The 21,791-nt window shown below is 40.2% G+C and overlaps 1 protein-coding gene and 1 long non-coding RNA gene across 5 annotated transcripts in view; both read left to right on the top strand.

Annotated features, from left to right (window-relative positions):
• Positions 1-16,692, top strand: part of TTC7B (tetratricopeptide repeat domain 7B) — a 138,785-nt gene extending 122,093 nt beyond the window's left edge. For all 4 annotated transcript variants that reach the window (XM_061463793.1, XM_061463791.1, XM_061463792.1 and 1 more), the window contains one exon: positions 15,692-16,692. In XM_061463793.1, the coding sequence (XP_061319777.1) occupies positions 15,692-15,913 (222 nt within the window). In that variant the 3' untranslated portion in view covers positions 15,914-16,692. The remainder of the gene's footprint in view (positions 1-15,691) is intronic.
• Positions 16,693-17,860: 1,168 nt separating this feature from the next.
• Positions 17,861-21,050, top strand: LOC133274786 (uncharacterized). Its single transcript, XR_009745264.1, has 2 exons — positions 17,861-20,406; positions 20,944-21,050. It is a non-coding gene; the product is annotated as an uncharacterized LOC133274786 (long non-coding RNA).
• The last annotated feature ends 741 nt before the right edge of the window (positions 21,051-21,791 follow it).

Below are 21,791 nucleotides of genomic sequence, written 5' to 3'. Positions count from 1 at the left end.
TTTTGGAGATAGCTGTTAAAAGTTAACTTTATTCCAGAACATACATGCTGTATTCTGCTACATTACTTTAGTTAGCATAACATACTTAGACCAAGTAGTGAATTGCATTATAAAGACCTTATCAGTAAAGGGCTATGGAAATAGACATTTTTAAAAAATCATGCAGATGGTTTAGTGGAGGGCTTGTGAATGCTGGAGAACAGTTGGACTTGATGATCTTGAAGGTCTTTTCCGACCTTGCTGATTCTATGATTCAAGATTTCTTCTGTACAATACACTGTGTGAAAATAGTTTCTGAACTCTAAATCTACATGGACAAAGATTGTGTTAGCACTTTGGAAAAATACTTGCTTTCTGTCAGAGGTGATCTTACCTACTGAAAAAGAGGACTGCTATTTCCATTCTCTGCTGGTAAGTTAGTTTTGCTACCTTTAAATAAGTAATTTAAAATAAATACTTAGTTAAAAAAGTATATTCTCTCAGTTAAAAACGAGACCATTTTTTGCTAAAGGGGGGATGTAACAAATTAAGGCAGATGTGGTTACAAATGTTAAAGACAAGTGAACCTTTATTAGCTGCAGAGGTGTTTCAATTTCCTTTTTTTTTTTTCATGGTCCTTGTTACAGTTTGTCCTGACAGCTGACAATTGCTTCTTTGAGATTCTGTCTGGTTTTTAATTTATGACCGTTTGAAAAAGTGATAACCACAATGGCATCAGAACAGATGGCATTATGAGGGTCATGGACCCAAAGACTTACCAGAGGGCAATGAAATGCTATGACACAATTGCAGTGTGCTGATGCTTTGTCATGTTAATTGAATGCCTAGCCAGAATTTGGTAGGTTACATCTGCCAGAAATAACTGTTCTTAATATAAAGTCTAAAACAGTATGGAATGCTGTCAGATCTGTTAAAATAACTGATGTGTCAAACTTAACTTCCTGTAAGGTAGCGTGAGCAGCTGGTGATCTTTGTTGAAAATAAATGATGTAGCTTTAGCCTGGGCATCCAAACTCATCTCACTGCTGCAGAATCAAACCCTAAGCTTCTTAAAATTTGAAGAGGTTTTATTAGTAGGTGCAGTTTTTCTGTCATGTGCATTAGATTTGATTTAACGTAACATTTATATATGAATATTTTTGCTGAATATAAAATCTGTGAATGTTTAACACAATAGCTAGTAGAAAATGTTTGTATTGTGCTGTAGACTCAGTGAGCACCTTACGTTCTGGAATTCCCACCTTCCACACCAAACCCATGCTGTTGCTGCAGTTCTTACCCTTGAAAATGGAAGCTGACACTCGGTATTTGAGCTCTTCACTCAGTGAGCATTAGCTTCTAGTTTGCTTATTCTGATCAAATCCTAGCTTTGTGTGGGAGTGTCTTTTCTGACATCCTTGTGTTCTTGCTGCCAACTGTGCTCCAGTGAACTAGAAAGTGACTGAAATGGACAAGATTCTGACATTCTGGGAAGCAGGATTCAAATCTGCTTCAGCTGCTTGTCAGCTGACAGTAGTAAGCCAAAGGAAAGGACTGAGAGAGAAATGGTGTTTGGAATTATGCTTTTTCTGCATATTCCAACATTATGCGCTAATTTATTATGCAGTTTGGAATTCATGAGCCATAAACCAACCACAGCATATGATTTCACATGCTGTGTCATTCAGTGCAATGACAGGTAACCATTTTAAACTATAACGACATTAAACTCATGTTTTGCCTCAATCTGTAACAGGAGTGTAATGTTTATTGCAGATGGCAAAGATGAAATTAGTAGTGGAAATGCAGTTATGGAAATGGTGTCAAGGACATGCTGGTGGAAGAGTATGGGGCAATTTGCCACAATTCTGGAAGAACTAGTAGATGAAATAGCAAATCTCATTAGACCAGTAATATTTAGTGAAACCTAAGTTAACAAAAGATTGTAGGGTAGTTAATATGCTACCTCTACTTGGGAAGAGCAGTTGCAGGAGCAAGGTGTCAGTTTGATTAAAAGTAAGACTTGCAGAGCCTTCAGAAAAAGAAATATGATGATTTTAACAAATACAAAATGCAAGAAGATGACTTGGGTATAGAAATTACAGGGGAGGACAAAAAGCTGAGATACTAGTTAATCTGAGCTATAGCTCCATTTTTCTACAAGAGCTACATCTTCATTGTTCATGAGTTGGCCGGGCCCAACAGAAGATACCATGTTGCTGCAGTTACCAATGCTATCATCTTGTCAACAGTGCAGTCTCACCATTAATCTTGTAAGCCTACAGATTTCTCCTTCCCTTATGGAAGATGGTGGCGTTCATGCTCCACTGGTTACTTCCTGTCCCCAGAATATGGAGACTGCCATTCCCTGTAAAACCAGCTGAGGCTGGACAATAGGGCATGTATACCCTCAGTGGGAACTAAAGCATAGGTTTCACTTAGGGATTCCTCCCATGCTTGCCCTGTGATTTTCTTGTAATTCCAAGTAAAGTGACTGGATGACAAAACTGGCCTGTAGCTTTGTGTCAGTGTTATCTTTATACACAGTGAACACTGAGGTGACTGAACTGTAGCACTGGAAGGTCTCTGGAGCGTTTCCTGGGAGGAGCAGGAAACTAATAATAATATATGCTCCTTGTAGACATGAGAGGAATATGCATAATCAAAAAAGTCTAGGTGACTTTAGCACTGGAACAAATGAAAACAAACTGGCTAGGGAAAAATTTGGGTAGATGATTTGGAGAGACTCCTAGCACTTATAGTCTAAACACTGTGGAACAAGAAATGCTGTGCTTAGGTTTTCTGTAACAACAAGGGAGCAAAATGAATCACCTAAGAGGGCTCTTCTGAGCTGATGTTAATTAAATGGAAAATGCCTTATTTTTTACAAGTTTTAAATAAAAAATTAACAATGATTCCCAAAAACATAGTTGTGAGAAAACCTGATAGGCTTATACGGAGTTGAATAGTAAAAGGTAGGTGATACTTAATTGTATTTATCTGTTTGCTTCCAGATCAATATTAGTAAAAGCTGATTTTCTGAGGTACATAAATGTTAGGGGGGTTACCTTAATTTAAGCGGGGGTGTAAATTGTTTTTAATATTGGCTTGGTTTTGTTTTGTTTTCCAAAATTGTTGTCATAGAATAGTTATGGTTGGAAAGGAACTTAAGATCATCTAGTTCCAACCCCTTGCCGTGGGCAGGAGCACCTCACACTAGACTACGTCACCCAAGGCTCTATCCAGCCTGGCCTTGAACACTGCCATGGATGGAGCATTTACCACTTCTTTGGGCTACCTGTTCCAGTGCCTCACCACCCTCACAGTAAAGATTCTTCCTTACATCTAACCTGAACTTCCCCTGTTTAAGTTTGAACACGTTACCCCATGTCCTATCGCTACAGTCCCTAGTGAATAGTCCCTCCCCAGCATCCCTATAGGCCCCCTTCAGATACTGGAAGGCTGCTATGAGGTCTCCACGCAGCCTTCTCTTCTCCAGGCTGAAAAACCCCAATTTCTCAGCCTGTCTTCATACAGGAGGTGCTCCAGTCCCCCATGCTCGTGGCCCTTCTCTGGACTTGTTCCAACAGTTCCATGTCCTTTTTATGTTGAGGACACCAGAACTGCACACAATACTCCAGGTGAGGTCTCACAAGAGCAGAGTAGAGGGGCAGGATCACCTCCTTCGACCTGCTGGTCACACTCCTTTTGATGCAGCCCAGGATACGGTTGGCTTTCTGGGCTGCAAGCGCACACTGTCGGCTCAGCACCCCCAAGTCCTTCTCTGCAGGGCTGCTCTGAATCTCTTCTCTGCCCAACCTGTAGCCATGCCTGGGATTGCCCTGTGCCAAGGAGTGCCCAGGTGTAGGACCTGGCACTTTGCCTTGTTGAACTTCATGAGGTTGGCATCAGCCCACCTCACAAGCATGTCAAGGTCCCTCTGGATGGCATTCCTTCCCTCCAGCATATCAACCAAACCACACAGCTTGGTGTCATCGGCAAACTTGCTGAGGGCGCACTCAATCCCACTGTCCATGTCAGCGACAAAGATGTTGAACAAGACCGGTCCCAACACTGATCCCTGAGGGACACCACTCGTTACTGGTCTCCAGCCGGACATTGAGCCATTGACCACAACTCTTTGTGTGTGGCCATCCAGCCAGTTCTTTATCCACCGAGTGGTCCATCCATCAATTTTGTGTCTCTCCAGTCTAGAGACAAGGATGTTGTGTGGGACAGTCTCTAACGCTTTGCACAAGAACAGGTAGATGACATCAATTGCTCTGCCCCTGTCCATCAGTTCTGTAGCCCCATCATAGAAGGCCACCAAATTGGTCAGGCAGGATGTCACAGAATCACAGAATCCCAAGGGTTGGAAGGGACCTCAGAAGATCATCTAGTCCAACGCCCCTGCAAGAGCAGGGCAACCTAGAGAACATCACACAGGAACTTGTCCAGGCGGGCCTTGAATATCTCTAATATAGGGAACTCCACAACCCCCCTGGGCAACCTGTTCCAGTGATCTGTCACTTAGTGAATCCATGCTGGCTGTCACCAACCATTTTGTTGTTTCTCATGTGCCTCAGCATGCCTTCCAGGAGAATTTGCTCCAAGATTTTGCCAGGCACAGAGGTGAGACTGACTGGTCTGTAGTTTCCTGGGTCATCCATTTTCCCCTTCTTGAAAATGGGGGTTATATTTCCCTTTGTCCAGTTGTCAGGAACTTCACCTGACTGCCATATTTTTTCAAATATTGCTGTTTGGATTTCTCTCTTTAATTGTCCACCACTTTTTTCCTTAATTTTTGTTATATTTAACTTCAGGTTTTGTGAAAGCTAAGTTGGTATATAAAGAAGTGTTTTGTTTTGTTTTTCTGAAAGTGTTAAAAGTCCTTTCTTAACCAGTGGTTAGGGTTTGGCTCTTCTGATCTCTGCCTGATGGTGCACAGATGGGAGGTATGTCTTCACTTCATGCTCAAAATAGCCTTCCCTTAAAGACAGGCCTGCTGGCAGCTGTCCTGTCAGACTGACAGGTTAGCAGGCTACCTACAACTTCTGCCTTTCATTTCAGAGTCCGTGGAAGGGAGAAAGAGGGTGCATTCTCTCTCATGCAGGGAGGTTTCTGCAAACTTCTGTGAGGAGAGCTTTTCCCATTTTAATGTGTTGAGGCTGAGGAGCAGATGGCAGTTCACATCTGCTTTTTTGGGGGGGAGGAAACGGTCCGTTTCCTGGGATGCTATAAAAATATAGTTATTAATCCTATATTAAAAATAACCTCCTCTTCTTAGAGGTTACTGCAATCCCAGTGTAGAATGCGCTGCTGTTGTGTCAACACTTCTGAAACAGTGACATTAACTGTAGTTATAGCATATACATGTATATGCAAAAGTCTCTTTGGCTAAGGGCAGAAGGAATAAAAATATGAATAATGTGCTTTAATCTTTGAATTTCTGTTTTATTTTGGTAATGAAAGTACTGGTCATCTTTTATACTGCCATTCTAGCTCTGAGTATTTAATACAGCATTTGTCAGAATATCTGAGAGAAATGCACATGCCTAAATGCAAAAAAAGTACTTCAGAAGTGTATCATTCACTTCTGATTCCTTTTCCATAGTCTCAGAAGTTCAGACAAGTTCTAGTTTGTGTAGCATTGAATGTGTGTAAGTATGGACTGCAAGTGCACTAGTGACAATCTAGCTAAAGATCTCCTAAGTACTCAATTTGAAGCCTGACAGTTCTACTAGTTACAAATTTGAACTACAGAACCTAGTACTGGATCTACAACTCTAATTTTTCTTTAATGCACAAGCTATTCCACTGACTTCAGATTGATTTCTTCATTAGAACATTTGATCAATTTTTCTAATTACTGTTTCCAGCAGCCACATATCACCAGTGTGTTCATTGTGATTTTTTAGGAAAAACTGTCATTAATGAAAAATGGGGACTTGTAATTTTCAGATGGAGGTGAAAAGTTAGATAATCTCTGAAGTCACTTGCTGTTTCACTCCATTAGTAAGATGTTTTGTTTCCAACATGCTTGCTAGTCAAATTAGTTCTCACAATATAGTGTGATGGTCATGGAATGTTTTTATAAGCGGTTAGAATGTTCACATAAAGTGTAAATCAAAATTACAGCAGACTATTGCAAGATCATGTTGTCCTAACAAGCTCCTGACCAGGAGCTTCCACTTCAGTGGAAGGCTACAACCAGCAAGTTAAAAAAGAACCCAAAACGTTTGTTTTGAACCTTTCTGCATTATCAGCTGTGAACGGTAACAAACTAAAAGGCAAGCACATCCCTTTTGTAAGGGGTCAGTCATTTTCAAGGGGTTATAAATACACAGATGTGCTAACAAGGACACAGGTTCGTTATTTCATGCTGGCAATGTAAAGTTCAGTGAGTAACAAAGCCAAAGTTGTTGTTTTAAAAGCCTGTTGCCAAGCAGTAGGTTTTCTCCTAGCAACGAGTGTTTTGCAGCAGGGGAAGCAATTGGATACCTCAGGGGGCATGTTGGCATTGGGGGAAGGGTAAAGAAATAACAAACTGGGGCTGGGAGCTTGCTTCAGCACTGACACAGGGTGCTGGGAGTGAGGGAGGCAAGTGGGGGGACAGGCAGGAAGGGACACACAGAACGGGCAGTGGTTTGGGACGGGCAATGAACAAAAGCGCTGGCTTTTTTATCACTTGCAGGTGCTGGTTCATATTAATTCATCACAGAATCACAGTATTGTTAGGGTTGGAAGGAACCTCTGAAGATCATCTGTCCCAACCCCCCCACCAAGGTCACCACCTATCAGTTGCTTTGGTTTGGTTTAGTGAGTGATCAGCTGTAGTATTATTAGCTGGTTGTCCTCATTTAAAAAAATCCCTACTGAGCTGCTAGGAAGTTTTATTGTGAAAATATTTGAAGAAACACACTTTTTATGAGTCAAAAGAATTGTGTTATTAGAGAAAGCAAGATAAATCGGTTTGTATTCTGCATTTTGGAAACAAGTTACATGCATACAGTTTCTTTTCCAATTAAAAAAAAATATGGATTTCTTTCTTTACAGAAAATTATCTTTACTTACAAATGTTGGTAGTCAATCCAGTTGGTTTTAAACCTTATAATATGAACACCCTTCAAAATCCTTGCATTAGAATGCATCTGTGTCTGTAATTACAGGCATAGAATTATGTTTATTCATCTTTTTTTTTTTTTGGAATGGCTTATTTTGAACTGATGCACTATGTCACAATTTTTTCTCACTTGCAAAGAATAGTTACTTACAATGACTAAACATGCAACTGTTCTTGGTATACATGCCTTTGAAAGAAGGAGTTAATAAATGATTTATTGTGCAAAGTCATACTTCCATTAGAGGGACGTGTTTCAACACAAATTCATCAGCTAAAACAAAAATAGGAGAGCATAGTATATAAATACTGTGCTACTTCACTTTACGTAAGTGTAAAATATTGATTATAGAATACATTTAAAATACGTATTTTTATCACAGAGGATGGAAAGTATCAGCTGCAGAATTTTACTTATTTTTCCATATGTCATGATAAATTCTTATTTGCCTTTCTAGCACTTCTGCTTCATTATTATAGCATAACAGTGTCATGTCTCTGGTAAACCTTCAAGTTTGATAGATTTGCTTGAAAATAGCAACCACCTTAACACATGCAAAATAGGCTGAAAAAGCAGCATGTAACAAGGGGCAGTTTTGAGATGCTAAAATTACAGTGCCTGTGGATTTGCAATGCATACATTGCATATTAAGTTTCATAACTGGTTATGGTCATAATCCTTGATTTTCAAGTTTTTTAGGTAAGATGGGTTGTTCTATCACATCTTTCTGCATACCACAGTAGAAAGTTGATTCTCTTTTAGGCAGGTTGTGACTTGTTTAAAAAAAATTAAATAGGAACCTGAAAAATTACTGGGGGTAATACTGAGTTCTTTAGGCCTTTTTGTAGTAACTCAAAAAAACCCACTATTTTCCACATCCATATAGCTCTATATCCAATTATACATTTGCAGCTACTAGCTTATTTGGCTTGAGCAGATCATCAGTGAACCAGCGAAGCGGTGTTTCTGTTGTTGTTCTGTCTCTCTGCTTTCATCATTAAAAGCAAGATCAGTCCATTTTTTATTTTCATATGCTTATAATGTTTTCTTCTAGCTCTTGTTTTTGCAAGGGCAACTTTTAGCTCTGGTACATTTTTTAGCTAAAAAAGGTCTGCATTATACAAATTCAGAAGCCCTACCGGTCATGTAGTAGACCTACTAGGAAAAAATAATATTAGTATCTCAATCTCAAATATGAAATCTCCATTGTTGAGTCTTCTGCAGGTCAACAGGCTGCAATTTTTTAACATGGTGAGCGTCTCTGACAGTTTTTTGCATGTTAGGTACGCCACATTCCTTTTTCTCATACTGTCCCCTTCTCTCAGTTGCCAGTTTACTTCTCTGCAGAGTTACGAGAGTTCAGTGCTGAGAGCTCGGCATCCCCTGGAGAAAGTAAAGTGCAAATGCACTCATGATTCAAGTTCCCATTATATTTTTTCCACTTTGAAATCAATTGTACTCATTGCATTGGTTTTGAGAATATCTCCAGCCTATAATATATATATATTTCTTAGAGAAAATCAAATTATTCCACTTGAAATCAAATGAATAAAGGTAAAAATCTCAAGTGGTGTTTCTGTTGAGATTGAGAACTGTTTATTTTTTAGGAGGGGTTGGAGAATATTCAGACAATTAAACATTAAGAAAACCACCTCATGAGCAGAAACTTTTTAGTCACACTGAAGAAACTACAGGGGTCTTTGTAGTGTTAACTCTCTTTTTTTGGCAGTTATTGCAAATCTTGTTTAGCACAATAAAGCTCTGGGTTGGTGAAACATACAATTGGGTGACAGTTGTGGCTTTAATTTTTTTAGAAGTTCATTCCCTGGAAAAAAATTTGAATGTTAACTTCTCATTTGTCTGAAAGCAACTAAAAAAAAAATGACCTTACTGGACTCCTCTAAATGGCGAGGTTTTATCATGCTTTCAAAATCAGAAATTAGTTATTTAAGTAGTTTTCCATTTCTGTCCCATGTTTGTTTTTCTAGATGTGTGTTTTCCATTGACTTTTTGGTTAATAATTATGACAAGTTAATTTGAAAAGAGGGAAAGCCTGTTGCAGAAAAGACTTCTTTTCAATGAAGGCTATGCCGCACACTCATTTAAGCATTTATGGCTTTATACAATTGCTTACTCTATCACGTTCAGATTCTAAGAGATCATATTTTATTAATGAATAATGAAGTATTTGGTAACTGAGGGTTATTGGAGACTATGTAAAGCTGCATTTGGAAATTAGGATCCATTTGAATGCTTTCCTTTTTAAAAATGCTTACCTATAGCTAATGAAAAATAACATGTAGAAGGGAAAAACAACTATGCCAAAATACAATTTTGACATGTCCGATACATAGCAAAATATAATTCTGGCTTATTGAAGAAGGTATTAATGGTAATTACTGGTTTTATTGTGCTATCAGCATAGATCAAATTTTAAAGATATCTTGTTTATCTAGGATACAAATAGATATGTAATGGCATATTGGAAGTTACCTAGGTGGAGTAAGGATTTAGGTCCTCTTGAAGTGAATTCTGATTAAACATGATATCTTAATGCATTTGAAAATTCCATTATGCATCTTTTTGTGCCCAAAAGACTTTGAATATGGTGAGGGATTTGGCTTGTTTGCTTTTTTAAAAAAGGCCTTGTAGATTTGAAGATTTCCAAATCCATTAATTTTGTTATGCTAGTTTTCTTCTTTCAGAAATAAGATGGATACCTACCATAATTTTGCTTTTTAATCTTTTTATTCATTAGTTGGACATTTCTCTGCACCTGTTTCTTTAGTGTAACCCAAGGAATCAAAAGAAAGTTGTTCTTGCAACAGAAGCATCAAGTAGTAATATTATATAGACATGAAAATATTATCACTCTCAATGCAGTTGAGGGAGAACCTGGTATTGGAACAGGAGTAGTGGAAGCTCCCTGGACCCTTTAGAGAAATCTTCTCCTCATAGCCATCAAAGCATTCAAGCTTTTCCTGTGGGACGTAGTCTTTAACACCGTTTTGAGCCCTGCTAAGCTGTGCCAAAATCTCTCTGCTCCAATTGCCAGCAATGCTTTCACCTTTTTTTTTTTTTTTTGTAAACTTACAGCCAATTTATACGTATGTATTCTTGTGCCAACATTATTCTCTAACTAAAATAGGTTTTCTCTATTCTCTTCTCTCTTTTTATAGCAAGTAACTTCATCTCCTCTCAGTTTTTGATTTGCTAGGTTAAACAAACTAAGTCTGTTAGTCTCCTGTTGTAAATTAGGATTTTTTTAATTGATCATCTCAACAGTAATTTTCTGTTCCATTTTGAATGACCTCTGTTGAATAGAGGAGACTACACAAGGTGCCAGAGGAGGCCCTGCTGTAGCTGTGTCCAGCACAGCTGCTAAAGTCACTGTTGTCTTCCTCCCTGTTGGAAACAACTTCTTATGTCACTTCTAGTCTTTCACACTGGCACCTTTTCACGCTGTCATCCTGTGGCTGCCTCATATACCCAAGTATTTGTCCCAAGCTGCTTGGTTGACAGGCTTCTACCGTGCTGCAGAACTGTGTTACCATTGTGGTATTTTCCACCTTGGTTTGCTGGCTTCTGCCATATTTCTGTTTTCCTAGTTCTCATGATCAGCCTGTTGCTTTCTGTATTGTATCCTCTTTTTGTTTTCCTATTCTGTCATTACGCTCATAATTCTTGTGATGTGTTATTAATTTAAACACTAAACATGATTAGTCCCAAGACAGTATCCAAAATACAGAAGATATAATCCCTATTCCTTAACTCATGCAAGCTAAGTATAAATGAAGGTTATTCAACCAGATGTTTTGGATGGTACAGTAAGATATATCTGTCTGTTCAGACTCAATAGCTGTTTTTCTGGGCTGTATTTGTGTAGGTACCTAGGAGATATTGAGTAATAAATAACAAATTACTTCTGTTTTGACAACAGTGCCAAGGGCCTTCAGTCAGGGGTTGGGCCTTGCTTGGCTTGGCATTATAAAAATAATCCTTGGGCAGATGCTTTGGCAAAATAAGCAAAGAATAGCAGTTTGTATGTATGGGGCAGTATAAAATGGAGAGCAAGGGTGATGATTGAGCAAGGAAACATGTGAACTCACTGCCCAACTGCAGGGAGGCATGTGACTCCAGACTGAATGAGGAAAGAATCATCAAGACCTTGAAAATAACCTGTGGTAGAGAAGAAAGTTGGAAGCACTTTCCCCCTCTTTTTATTAATTCCTAGAGGGTTTTGTTCTGTTCTGATGTGAAGCTTATGTAGAACCTTGTTTGTAGTGACTACAGAACCTCCCTGTCGCAGGCAGCACACAGGAGTACTCTTTTTACAGAAAGCCAGCCCCCGTAGGCTGTCAAAATTGAAAACTCCCTGTAACTCACTGCTGAGCCCTGATGATGGCCTGGGCACTGTAGAAGGGCTGTTGACCTTTCCTTGAGCAGCCAGCATCTGAGCTCCACAAATCTGAGTACTGTTGATTATGCAAATATTAATACCAGTGAGTCGGAGAGATGAAGCACTGCTTTCACTTCTTGTGATGATGACACAGAAGTCTCTTCAGAGATTCTCTTACCTTTCTGCCTGTGCCACTTCTGATTAGAGCTTTCTACTAGAGCTTTTTGAGTTACAAAATCAACCTCTGCAATGTAGAACTGTCTAAAAGAAAAGTAAGATTTGCTGAGAGAGTTTACAACATAAAGACATCCTGAGCAGACTAAAGCTGGAAGTCATAACACATTTAGGGGAAATCAGTGCTTTGCCAAAAAAAAAAAAAACAAACCCAAAAGAACCCCAAAATTCACAGCAAACCAAGCACATGGTAAAGTAATAAACAAAACTTGTCCTGGGCTGCAAAATGAAGAGTTCAACACACCTTAGACGCTTTTATAATTGTTAGAAGCAAATGGCGTAAATTTGTTGGTCTTCATGTGAAAGAACTAGTGGAGATTATCCTAGCGGGATGCCAACAGTTGTCTTAAACACCTTTGTCAAATATTGTGGCATTTTAAAAATGTACAAAGAACAAATAGATTGCCTTAGATTTGTGTGATTCCTTAGGAACTTACTGTTTTCATCATCTTTTGTAGAGTGGGTATTTTCCTAGTAACCTTTCTTATTGTTTACTCAAATGATAATAAAGCAGTTTTCCTAATTGATTCAGGTTCTAAATTCCCTATTTTTTTTCTTTTAAAGTTTGCTTGCCTGTTTATAAGAAGGATATGCAAAAAAGGCATTCCCTTTAATTTAAATTAACATGGCAAGTCTGAAGGTGTGAGCCATATGTCACTTAGATACCCCTCTGTGTTTCTGCACAGTTGATGTGTTGTTCAAGCCCATATCCAGCCATAGAGAGACCTGACATTATTCTGCAGATAAATGTTGTCTGTGCATCTGCTGCTAAATAGGTAAACACCAGAACTGGTAGCTTTAAGATTTTGTTTCTAGTTAGGAAGCAAAGGAAAATACTCAGTGAAGGACTAGGATAATTTGTATTGATTTCTGGGAAATCTTAGAGGAGTTTTGCTTGGGAAGGGGGTGGAATGTAGGGATTTTTTTCTTTTATGTTTTGGTTTTTAATGGTTGGGGGCTTTTTGTTTTGTTTTTCCTGAAGGGTCCAGTACAGAGATCAAGCATATGCTGACAGCTGGTAAACTGGAGGTCAATTTTCTTGAATGGGTGATGGTGTGAAGTCTAAACTAAAGGATGTTGCTGTTCAGTAGGCATGCATGGCATGCTCCTTCTGCCTGTGGTCTGTAGTGTAATGCTTAATAGAGCAAAGTCAGGCAAGGACTGAAAACAATTTTAAATGTTCTATGTCTCAGAATTTTAATGAAGTCTTCCAGGAAGGGAATTACAAACTAGACGCTCAAAATACATGACATCTGGCCACCGTTTTGAGAGAGTTAATGAATCAGAGGGTATTATGGCTTCTTTCTCTAGACTGCTTGTTTGAGCTCAGCCCACAGATAAGTGGTCAAATATCAATGTCCTTTTGATGCTCTGCATGAAACAAGTCCTGTTTTCTCTCCATTGGTTCTTGGGAAGCAAAGCTCGTTGCGCTAGCACTGCTACCCACGGCAGGAGTCTTCATACCATCGAAGCCCGAGACACCAGTGAAAGACTTGACTTTTGAGAGATTCTCGCTCTAAAAAGCTGTGCCTTCAAAACATGAGGGTACAGGATGGGACCTGATTGCTCATGCAAGAGTGGTTCCTTCACTAGTGCTAAATGTCTTACATTCTTAGAAAAAAGTAACAGCAAACAAACAGCTAGTATTTGCTCTAGTTCTATCACCTGTAAAATCTCAGCTGCACTTTTTTCTGTACAGAATAGGGCAGATGTGACATAACATGTTTCTGTTTCCATCAACAAGCTTATGTCTGCAAAATTTGGTTGTTTCCTCTAAACTTGAAAAGAACAGCTTGTATCTTTAGCAAAAGGGGAAAATTGACTGGTTTATTTGCTGGAAAAAAAGTAGTACTAATATTCAGAGAACTCATGTTTCATTAGTATAAAATGTACAAATGCACACAGGAAAAAAAAAAGAAGATTTTTGAAAATTAATTGGAGAATCTTGTCTCAAAAATTAAGAACATTTTAATTTTACTAAAGTTAGGTGCATGCAGCCACACCACCTTTATATATTCCACGTCTTTGCTTCATTTTTTGTAGTTTCACATCTGATACCTACTAGTCACTGACAATCACTTTCCTGTAGGGAAAAATCAGTGACCCTGCAAGTTACCTGATTTTTGGATTGGAAGTACTGTTAACTTGCTCTGGAAATGCTGACTCACTTGGCAGCTCAGCTACAGGTTAGACAGAGAAGAGATTCAGAGCAGCCCTGTGGAGAAGGACTTGGGGGTGTTGGTTGATGAGAAAATGAACATGAGCTGTGTTTAGTGTGAGCTTGCAGCCCAGAAAGCCAACTGTATCCTGGGCTGCATCAAAAGGAGCGTGACCAGCAGGTCGAAGGAGGTGATCCTGCCCCTCTACTCTGCTCTTGTGAGACCTCACCTGGAGTATTGTGTGCAGTTCTGGTGTCCTCAACATAAAAAGGACACGGAACTGTTGGAACAAGTCCAGAGAAGGGCCACGAGGATGATCAGGGGACTGGAGCACCTCCCGTATGAAGAGAGGCTGAGGAAGTTGGGGTTTTTCAGCCTGGAGAAGAGAAGGCTGCGTGGAGACCTCATAGCAGCCTTCCAGTATCTGAAGGGGGCCTATAGGGATGCTGGGGAGGGACTATTCACTGGGGACTGTAGTGATAGGATGAGGGGTAACGAGTTCAAACTTAAACAGGGGAAGGTTAGACTGGATATAAGGAAGAAGTTCAGATTGGATATAAGGAAGAAGTTCTTTACTGTGAGGGTGGTGAGGCACTGGAATGGGTTGCCCAAGGCAGCTGTGAATGCTCCATCCCTGGCGATGTTCAAGGCTGGATTGTACAGAGCCTTGGGTGAGATGGTTCCAGCCCCCATGGCAGGGTTGGAACTTGATGATCTTGAGGTCCTTTCCAACCCTAACTATTCTTCATAGTGTGGTCTGCTCTCTTTCTCTATAGGATGGAGCTAGCAGTCAGTCCATGCTGAAAGTCAGCCTGGTGGGCAGAATTCCAGAAATGTATGGTGAATAATTCATGGGTTGCATAGAATTTCACTGTTTTCTAATCATCGGCATTTAGGTTGGTAATACTTTGAGGGACAGAGGTACAGAGAGAAATGGTCCAAGGAGTGGGGGCTGAGAGGGAATCTGTAAGCATGTAATCAGAACTCTCTATAAAACAAAGATTTGTGGTCCATAAGCATTTTGCAATATGGAATTACAAGGTAAAAATGCATAACATCATTATTATAATCCTGGAAAAAATCTTTCTCACAGGGTCATTCCACATAGCTGAATATGCTGGATGGAGATTTCCACTGCCTCATTCAGCCCATATCCTAGTGGGTTTGGACATCCTCTTGGATCATGTGGTGTTGAATTGGATCCCATCCCACAGAGGAAGACAGAGAATCTGTGTCTAGGAAGCTTCTTAGGAAGTTATCTGCCTGCTGGACCTTTATAGACTGCTGGTGCAATATTAGTCCCAGCACGTTTCCTGTTTCGGAGGTTGAATCAAATGCAGTGGGTGTTGCCCACTTGGTTCTGTTACTGCAGTCTCTGAAAGCTGATGATGTCATGTGGACAATCTCAGATGTTATAAGACATGAACTGGGTGCTGAGATATGCAGGCAGGACACAAACACATCAGGGCACATGCTTTAGTAGGCCTTCTGACATGGGAATCTCAAGTACTTACTGTTTTTTGGTGGTTGGGTGGGTTTTTATTGTTCAACTCAGGTTTTTTAATTTCCGTGTCTTTGTTTCCTATGCAAAGGCACTTGACTCCTTGGTGTGCAGTAGCCTTCTCCAGTCCTGCTTCAGGTTATTTCTCTAATAAAAACTAAAAAATAAAAATTGTTATATAGCCTTTAACACTTTGAACCCAAGAACTACCACACTTATTTATGTTGTGACATATCATTTGAGCTTCTGGAAACTCCTAGTGGCCAATCTCAACCATTTTTCCTTTGCTTTCTTGCAGGCTCTGATACTTCACCAGCTTGGGCGCTATAGCTTGGCAGAGAAGATTCTCAGAGATGCCGTCCAGGTGAATTCCACAGCCCATGAGGTCTGGAATGGCCTGGGGGAGGTGCTGCAGGCTCAAGGCAATGATGATGCCGCAACCGAATGCTTCCTGACAGCACTAGAGCTTGAAGCTAGCAGCCCTGTGGTCCCTTTTACCATTATTCCGAGAGTCCTTTGAGAGGGCACCATGATCAACCGATTTTGGTCTGACTTCCAGGTGAGGAAACTCATTGTATCAAGCTGCCTGGTTACTGGTTAGTTTGAAAAACTTTAGAGCTACAGGTAACAAATTCCAGTCTTTTGAGGGAGAGCGGCCAAAGCAGTAATGTGATGCAATATATTAACATTAGGCTGAGAGGACAAAATGACTAGCCAGAACCAAATCACTCATACTGCTTATGTTTTTGCCCTGGTAGTTTTAAAACATTGTTATATTGTTCATGGATGATGTGCCATATTTTGTCAGTGATACTTGAGTGTTACATAAAGTTATAATGGAATCAACTACCAAATGTAGAATAAGTTAGAATTCAGTGGCAGAGCAGGCTATTTTTAACAAGGCTGTTAATAAAGCTGTTTTCTTCCTGCCTCTCAACCTCTTTTGGCCCAAAGTCAAAATATGAAATTTCTGTTTCCATCTCTATTTTAGTCCAGGCCAGCAAATCAGTTGAGTTCTCGTTTTCAGCTGTTAATAACTGTGATGTGTAGCTAATTGTTATCTCTATTTAGAGCAAAAGCTGAGTACAAGAATATTTATATTTTACCAATGTATGCCTGTTACAAAAAATATATTAGTTATTTAAGTTTAACTTTTTTATGTGAATTCAGAGTTTATTTATCAATGGAGATATGTAAAAAGAAGCCTCAAATGGAATATTTACCAACATTCCTTATACGTAACCCACACTTGGCTAAATGGGAAGATTATGTTAATAATAAAATGATTTTTAAATGGAACCTTTCCTGTGTGCTGGTTAAGAACCCAGGGGGGAAATAGATTGCTTGTGAACATATTTTTATGATGTGTGGCCTGTGGCTGGCTGGCCTCAACTGGAATGACACCAGAATGAAATGGCCTGAGGCTAGGCTGAAGAAAAGAAGCTGCTATATTCCTTGCCAATGGTATTGTTATCTTACATTTCAGGTTTCCTTCAATCTTCAACTCTCCTTTTTTATTCCTTCCACTCCAGCTCTGAATTAAGGCAGATTACTTGGCCTCTACATAATACATGGTCATTTACATATACCTTGGTAGTGCTTAGGAAAAGCATATTAAATATTTACACACTATTCTTCAGGATTTCTTCCTCAACATCTTCTGCATTTTATGTCCCTTGAAGGAAAAGTTGGCTGGTAACAGGTTACCGCCATATCAGTAGTAATAGGACCAAATGTTTAGTAGACAAATATTTGCCAGAGTTGCTCTGGAATGCATGGTGAAGAGTGATTTGTTGCAATGACTATTCAGGATGCCTGAGCAACAGTAGTCTAGTGTGTGCTCATTTACAACGCCTGGCTCATACGGAGCCTGGGAAGAGTTCCAGGTTTGCCATTAGACTGGGTGCTCCTTGGTATTTGCCTGATTTGTCACAAGAAGCAGTTTTAAAGTGCTTAGCACAAGATAACAGATGATTCAGAAAAATAACAGCAAATGTTTTACTTTGTCACTCACCAGAGAGCTTAACTCACCTCAAATTCATGGCAGTCCTCACTGTGATATAGGCTCTGTGTGCTCCAGTGGGTATCTTCAAATGACAGAAGACATAAACTTGAGGGAGCTCTACAGTTTTGCCTCTTGCTTTTTCCCACTGGCATTTCATGTGCCAGTTAGGCTGAGACTACTTTAAAATTGTAACTGCTTACTGCTTGGACTGTATGTTCTCTGTAAAATGAGCCAGACCCCTGTAATAGGTAGTGTTTTCAAATCTGTTTAAAAGCTAATAGAAATTGTGTCATCTTGCTCACTGTGAAGCCATCAAAGTTTTCCTTCCCCTTTAAAGCCTCTGTTTTGCATGTGTTCTTCCTACTGTCCTTGGGGTTTTTGTTCTCTCCCCACCTCAACCCCCCCAGCTCTTCTCTCTTTTCTAGTCCTAGGTCATAAATGAGCTGGGACAGCACCTGCTCTTTTTCAGCACCAACTGTACAATACCCGGTATACCACAAGATACTGCAAACCCTTTATTTGTTTAATTCAGTTCCTCACAAGACTTTCTGCTTCAGCTACACAAGTTTGTTACACATTTTCCAGGCATGCTCTTTCACCATTTTTATTTACCTTTTATCATAATATCAAAGCTGTTCTAACAAGGCAGTTTGCACCTAGATCTGAGATGGTGGTCTTTCTTAGGAGAGCTTCAGACAAAAGTAGAGAGTTGGAATTGTTTTTTAACAGAATTTAGCTTTGATTTGTCTCATTTCATCTAAAGTTCTGGCCTCTTTAGGTAAACTCCCAAAGTGGAAAGGTTGGCAATCTAACTGTGCCTTGTCTTTCAGCAGTGGGGAAGTGTCATCGCTGTTGTGCATATCAGGTGAGCTTGAATATCTGCTTCCTTTTTCTTACACTGGAATCAGTTTCCCTGTAAATCCACAAGCTTCTTCCTCTTGGGAATAGCCCCAGCTACCTATTTTTAAAACTGGATTATCGCTGTAAGACCCTACATTCAGGAATTTTCAGGCAGAAGGGAGCATCCTTGCAGCATATGAGTTAAACAGCAACACTTATTTAAACATAGTTTTCAACAAAGAAAGAAAGCTACTAGGTTTTACAGCTATGTTTTTTCCTTGTTTTTAAATCAAGTAAGAAGGCCAGGAATATTTACATCTGTTTTGGCTGACACACAGAAAGATCTGCCTTTTGCAGTATGCTGTCAGACTGCTCTGGTGTCTCAGTCACAGGAGTGAGGCAAGCAACGCCAGTGTGAATAGCCTGCACCTGGGAAGCAGCATTCTTGGTTCCAGTGGGTCAGTGTCATCTGCATGAGGATTGCTTCTGGACTTTGTGGCTAACCAAACCTCTATGTGGATACGCAGATCTATGTGTGCTCTTACTGCACCAGCCTGGCTCAGAAATAATAGCTCTTCAGATGAATAGTGAGATAAATCAGGGGCTGATCCCTTGCTCACTTGCTCCCTTGTCCCAGGGTTTTACAAAGCTTTGGGTAGAAGCCTAGTCATGGCTTCAGGTAGTTCTTTCATCTGATTTACTGCGCAAGTAGAAACACTGACATGCAAAAAAGAAGACAGGACTTCTCATCCACACAGCAGCCTGTACTGCCTCAGTTTAAAATGGTTATTAAATTGCGTTGCCAAGTACTCTAACTGTATCACTGTAATGACAAGTTGCACAAGCTTGAGAGCTCCAGCCTTTCAACCAGAATCGGATCCGCTTCTCTGGAATAGCAGGTTTTAGAGACTTCCTTTACTCTGCAGTGTGCTTGTGCTACTCAAAATGATTAATATTTGGTGTATTAAGCACATGCTACAGTGTAACAACAGTCTGTTGCACATGATAAAAGGTCTGACTCTGTAGTGCTTACAAGAAAACGTATCATTCAAGTAATTGGTTAAAGTTCATGTCTAATTTTGGTGCAGATAACCAATTTTACTCCACAAATTCTTCCTGTTTTTGCTTTCATGATTGATAGCAAATCACAGGAACAAGAGAACCAATCCAAGCAGAAATAATCCGACTGTATGTTTGAAAACTATTGTCACATTGTATGCATTTTAAACATCAAAGGCTGTTTTTAAAAATACTATGATTTTCCTTGAAAACTCACTTTTTCGTGAATAGACTGTTCTACTCAGGAATGACAATATAAGCCTGGGTATTCTGGAGTTCCAGATTTACCTCATTAATTTTTTGTTTGTTCAGTTGTCAGTTAAAATGACATTTTTCTTAACTATCAATCTGGCAATCATCCTCTCTGTCCTCTGGCATCAAGTTAGAAACCTTGTATGCTAAAATATGCTTTCAGCAAAGTACACTCCTCCATTACTTCATCTATTTAACCTCATCATCTCCAAATTACCTTCCAGTTCCCACTGGTGGGCTATGCTGCAATGTATTGCATTTCCACATGCAGCTATTATTGTCACAAAAAACTAGCTGGTAAGAATCTTACTCATGGACAATAAGGAAGATAGGTAATGAATATTCAGTTTCTGGCCTGCGTGGTTGTCAGTGCTGATTATATGGAACTTGACAGGAGTCTCTCATACTTGCAAAGCCAGCAAGTGGCTTGAAGAGGTGCGACAGTGAGATCGAGCCTGAAGAGCATTGGAAAGAAATGCAACACCAAACATTCCTGGGAAAAAAAGTGCATGGTGAGTGGGTGTTGGTCTGACTTTGTTCTTCCAGTTTGAGGTATGCATGGTCCTGATATGCTGGTTTGCTACCACCCTGGTCACCTGGCCTTTCTAGTTCCCAGTTTAAAGCACTTTTGTAGCCCGAGTACCTGGTTTGTCTAATTGTTATTTCAAAGACAGAAAACTCTCATTTCTAAATCCTTTAAAAAGGCTCCTGTTACATACTCAGTCATGGGATGGACAAGCACCCAGACACCACTGTACTGTCATCTTTAGCAGGACATTTTCAGAGTACAACATCTGATGTGTGATCTGGATGCAGCCTGTAAAGCATGGCAGGAGTACACAGCAAAGCTCCTGAAGGTAGGAGGGTGTCGTGGTTTAAACCCAGTCAGGTAACTCGTTCACTCCCCCCCCTTCTTTCCCTCCCCCTACTCCGGGAGGGACGGAGAGGAGAATCGAAAAGAATGCAACTCCCATGGGTTGAGATAAGAACAGTTTAGTAACTAAGGTATAACACAAATCACTACTGCTACCACCAATAATAATAATGATAAAGGAAATAACAAGGGAAGAGAATACAACACCTCACCACCAGCCAACCAATAACTCGCCCCCCAAGCCCGACCAAGCACCAACTGATACTTCTGGCTCACTCCCAGTTACATCCTGGGCATGACGTGCTGTGGTATGGAATACCTCTTTGGTCAGTTTGGGTTAGGTGTCCTGTCTCTGCTTCCTCCTGGCTTCCCCTCCTCCCTGGCAGAGCATGAGGCTCACAAAGTCCTTGGCCAAACCAAAACATCCTTGTTATCAGCTCTGTTCCTGAGCCGAAAGTCAAAACACTGCACTGCATCAGCTACCAAGAAGGAGAAAAATGACTGCTACTGCTGAACCCAGGACAGAGGGAGAATGCTTTTGCCTTTCTAAATGCGCCTTCACTTAGAAAACTTACCTGGAGGAACTGAGTGTAAAAACCTGTTTTGGACATTAAAGGGTCAATCGTGTCACTGGTGTGCTGAATTCTTTTCCTTTCTGTCTCTACACGAGACGGGCATCTCTGTAACAGAGAGGTCACCTTTGCTTCTTCCAGGTATGTATCTCTACAGCCTGCTCCCCCCATCTGCACTGGAGTAGCGACTAGCTCTTGGCTCCCTCTCTGCCTCTAAAACTGCCTCCCCAAGAAAGTGCCACTCCTCAGCATGAAATTACTGAAGGCCCCCCATCTATAAGGCTTGAAAAAAGAACCAGATGTCAAGTAAATAAAGTAACGATCGGATTTGTTGGTTATTACCACAGTGATGTGGCTTTAAAAAGGTGTGGAGACAGTGCTTTTCCGTTTGTTTCTATAGCTGAGCCCCTCCTCCTCTGCAAGGACAGTAAAGCTGGGGCTCCCTCCCACTGGTACAGCTGAGGATCAAACATCATCGTGTGTGCCCATGGGCTTGCCACCAAAGAGAAATGAACATGCTTACACTTTTTTTAAGTGTCATGTTCTACACACGTGCATACAGGTAACTGACCAGGTTATAGGTGTGTTTTACACTTAGGGCAGAAAGTTTTGAGAGGACTCCAAATTCCTCTGTGAGTTCACTTCAGCTCCTATTAAGCTGTCTCCTCTATAAACAGGCTTTGGTTTTCCAATACAAAGTTGGCAGTGCCAGGAAAGGAAATGCTGATCTCAATTTTCGCTTCCAGTTCGTGTCAGATGTATATCAAATAATGAGCCTCAGATGTTACTGTTAGGG

Source organism: Pezoporus flaviventris, unplaced genomic scaffold (assembly GCF_033815535.1).
Source record: "Pezoporus flaviventris isolate CSIRO_AGI_PZ_B2104156 unplaced genomic scaffold, CSIRO_AGI_Pfla_v1 ptg000036l, whole genome shotgun sequence".
In the NCBI taxonomy this organism is placed as follows: Eukaryota; Metazoa; Chordata; class Aves; order Psittaciformes; family Psittacidae; genus Pezoporus; species Pezoporus flaviventris.
Note: the sequence above shows the minus strand (reverse complement) of the source record. Positions and strands in the feature narration are given on the sequence as shown.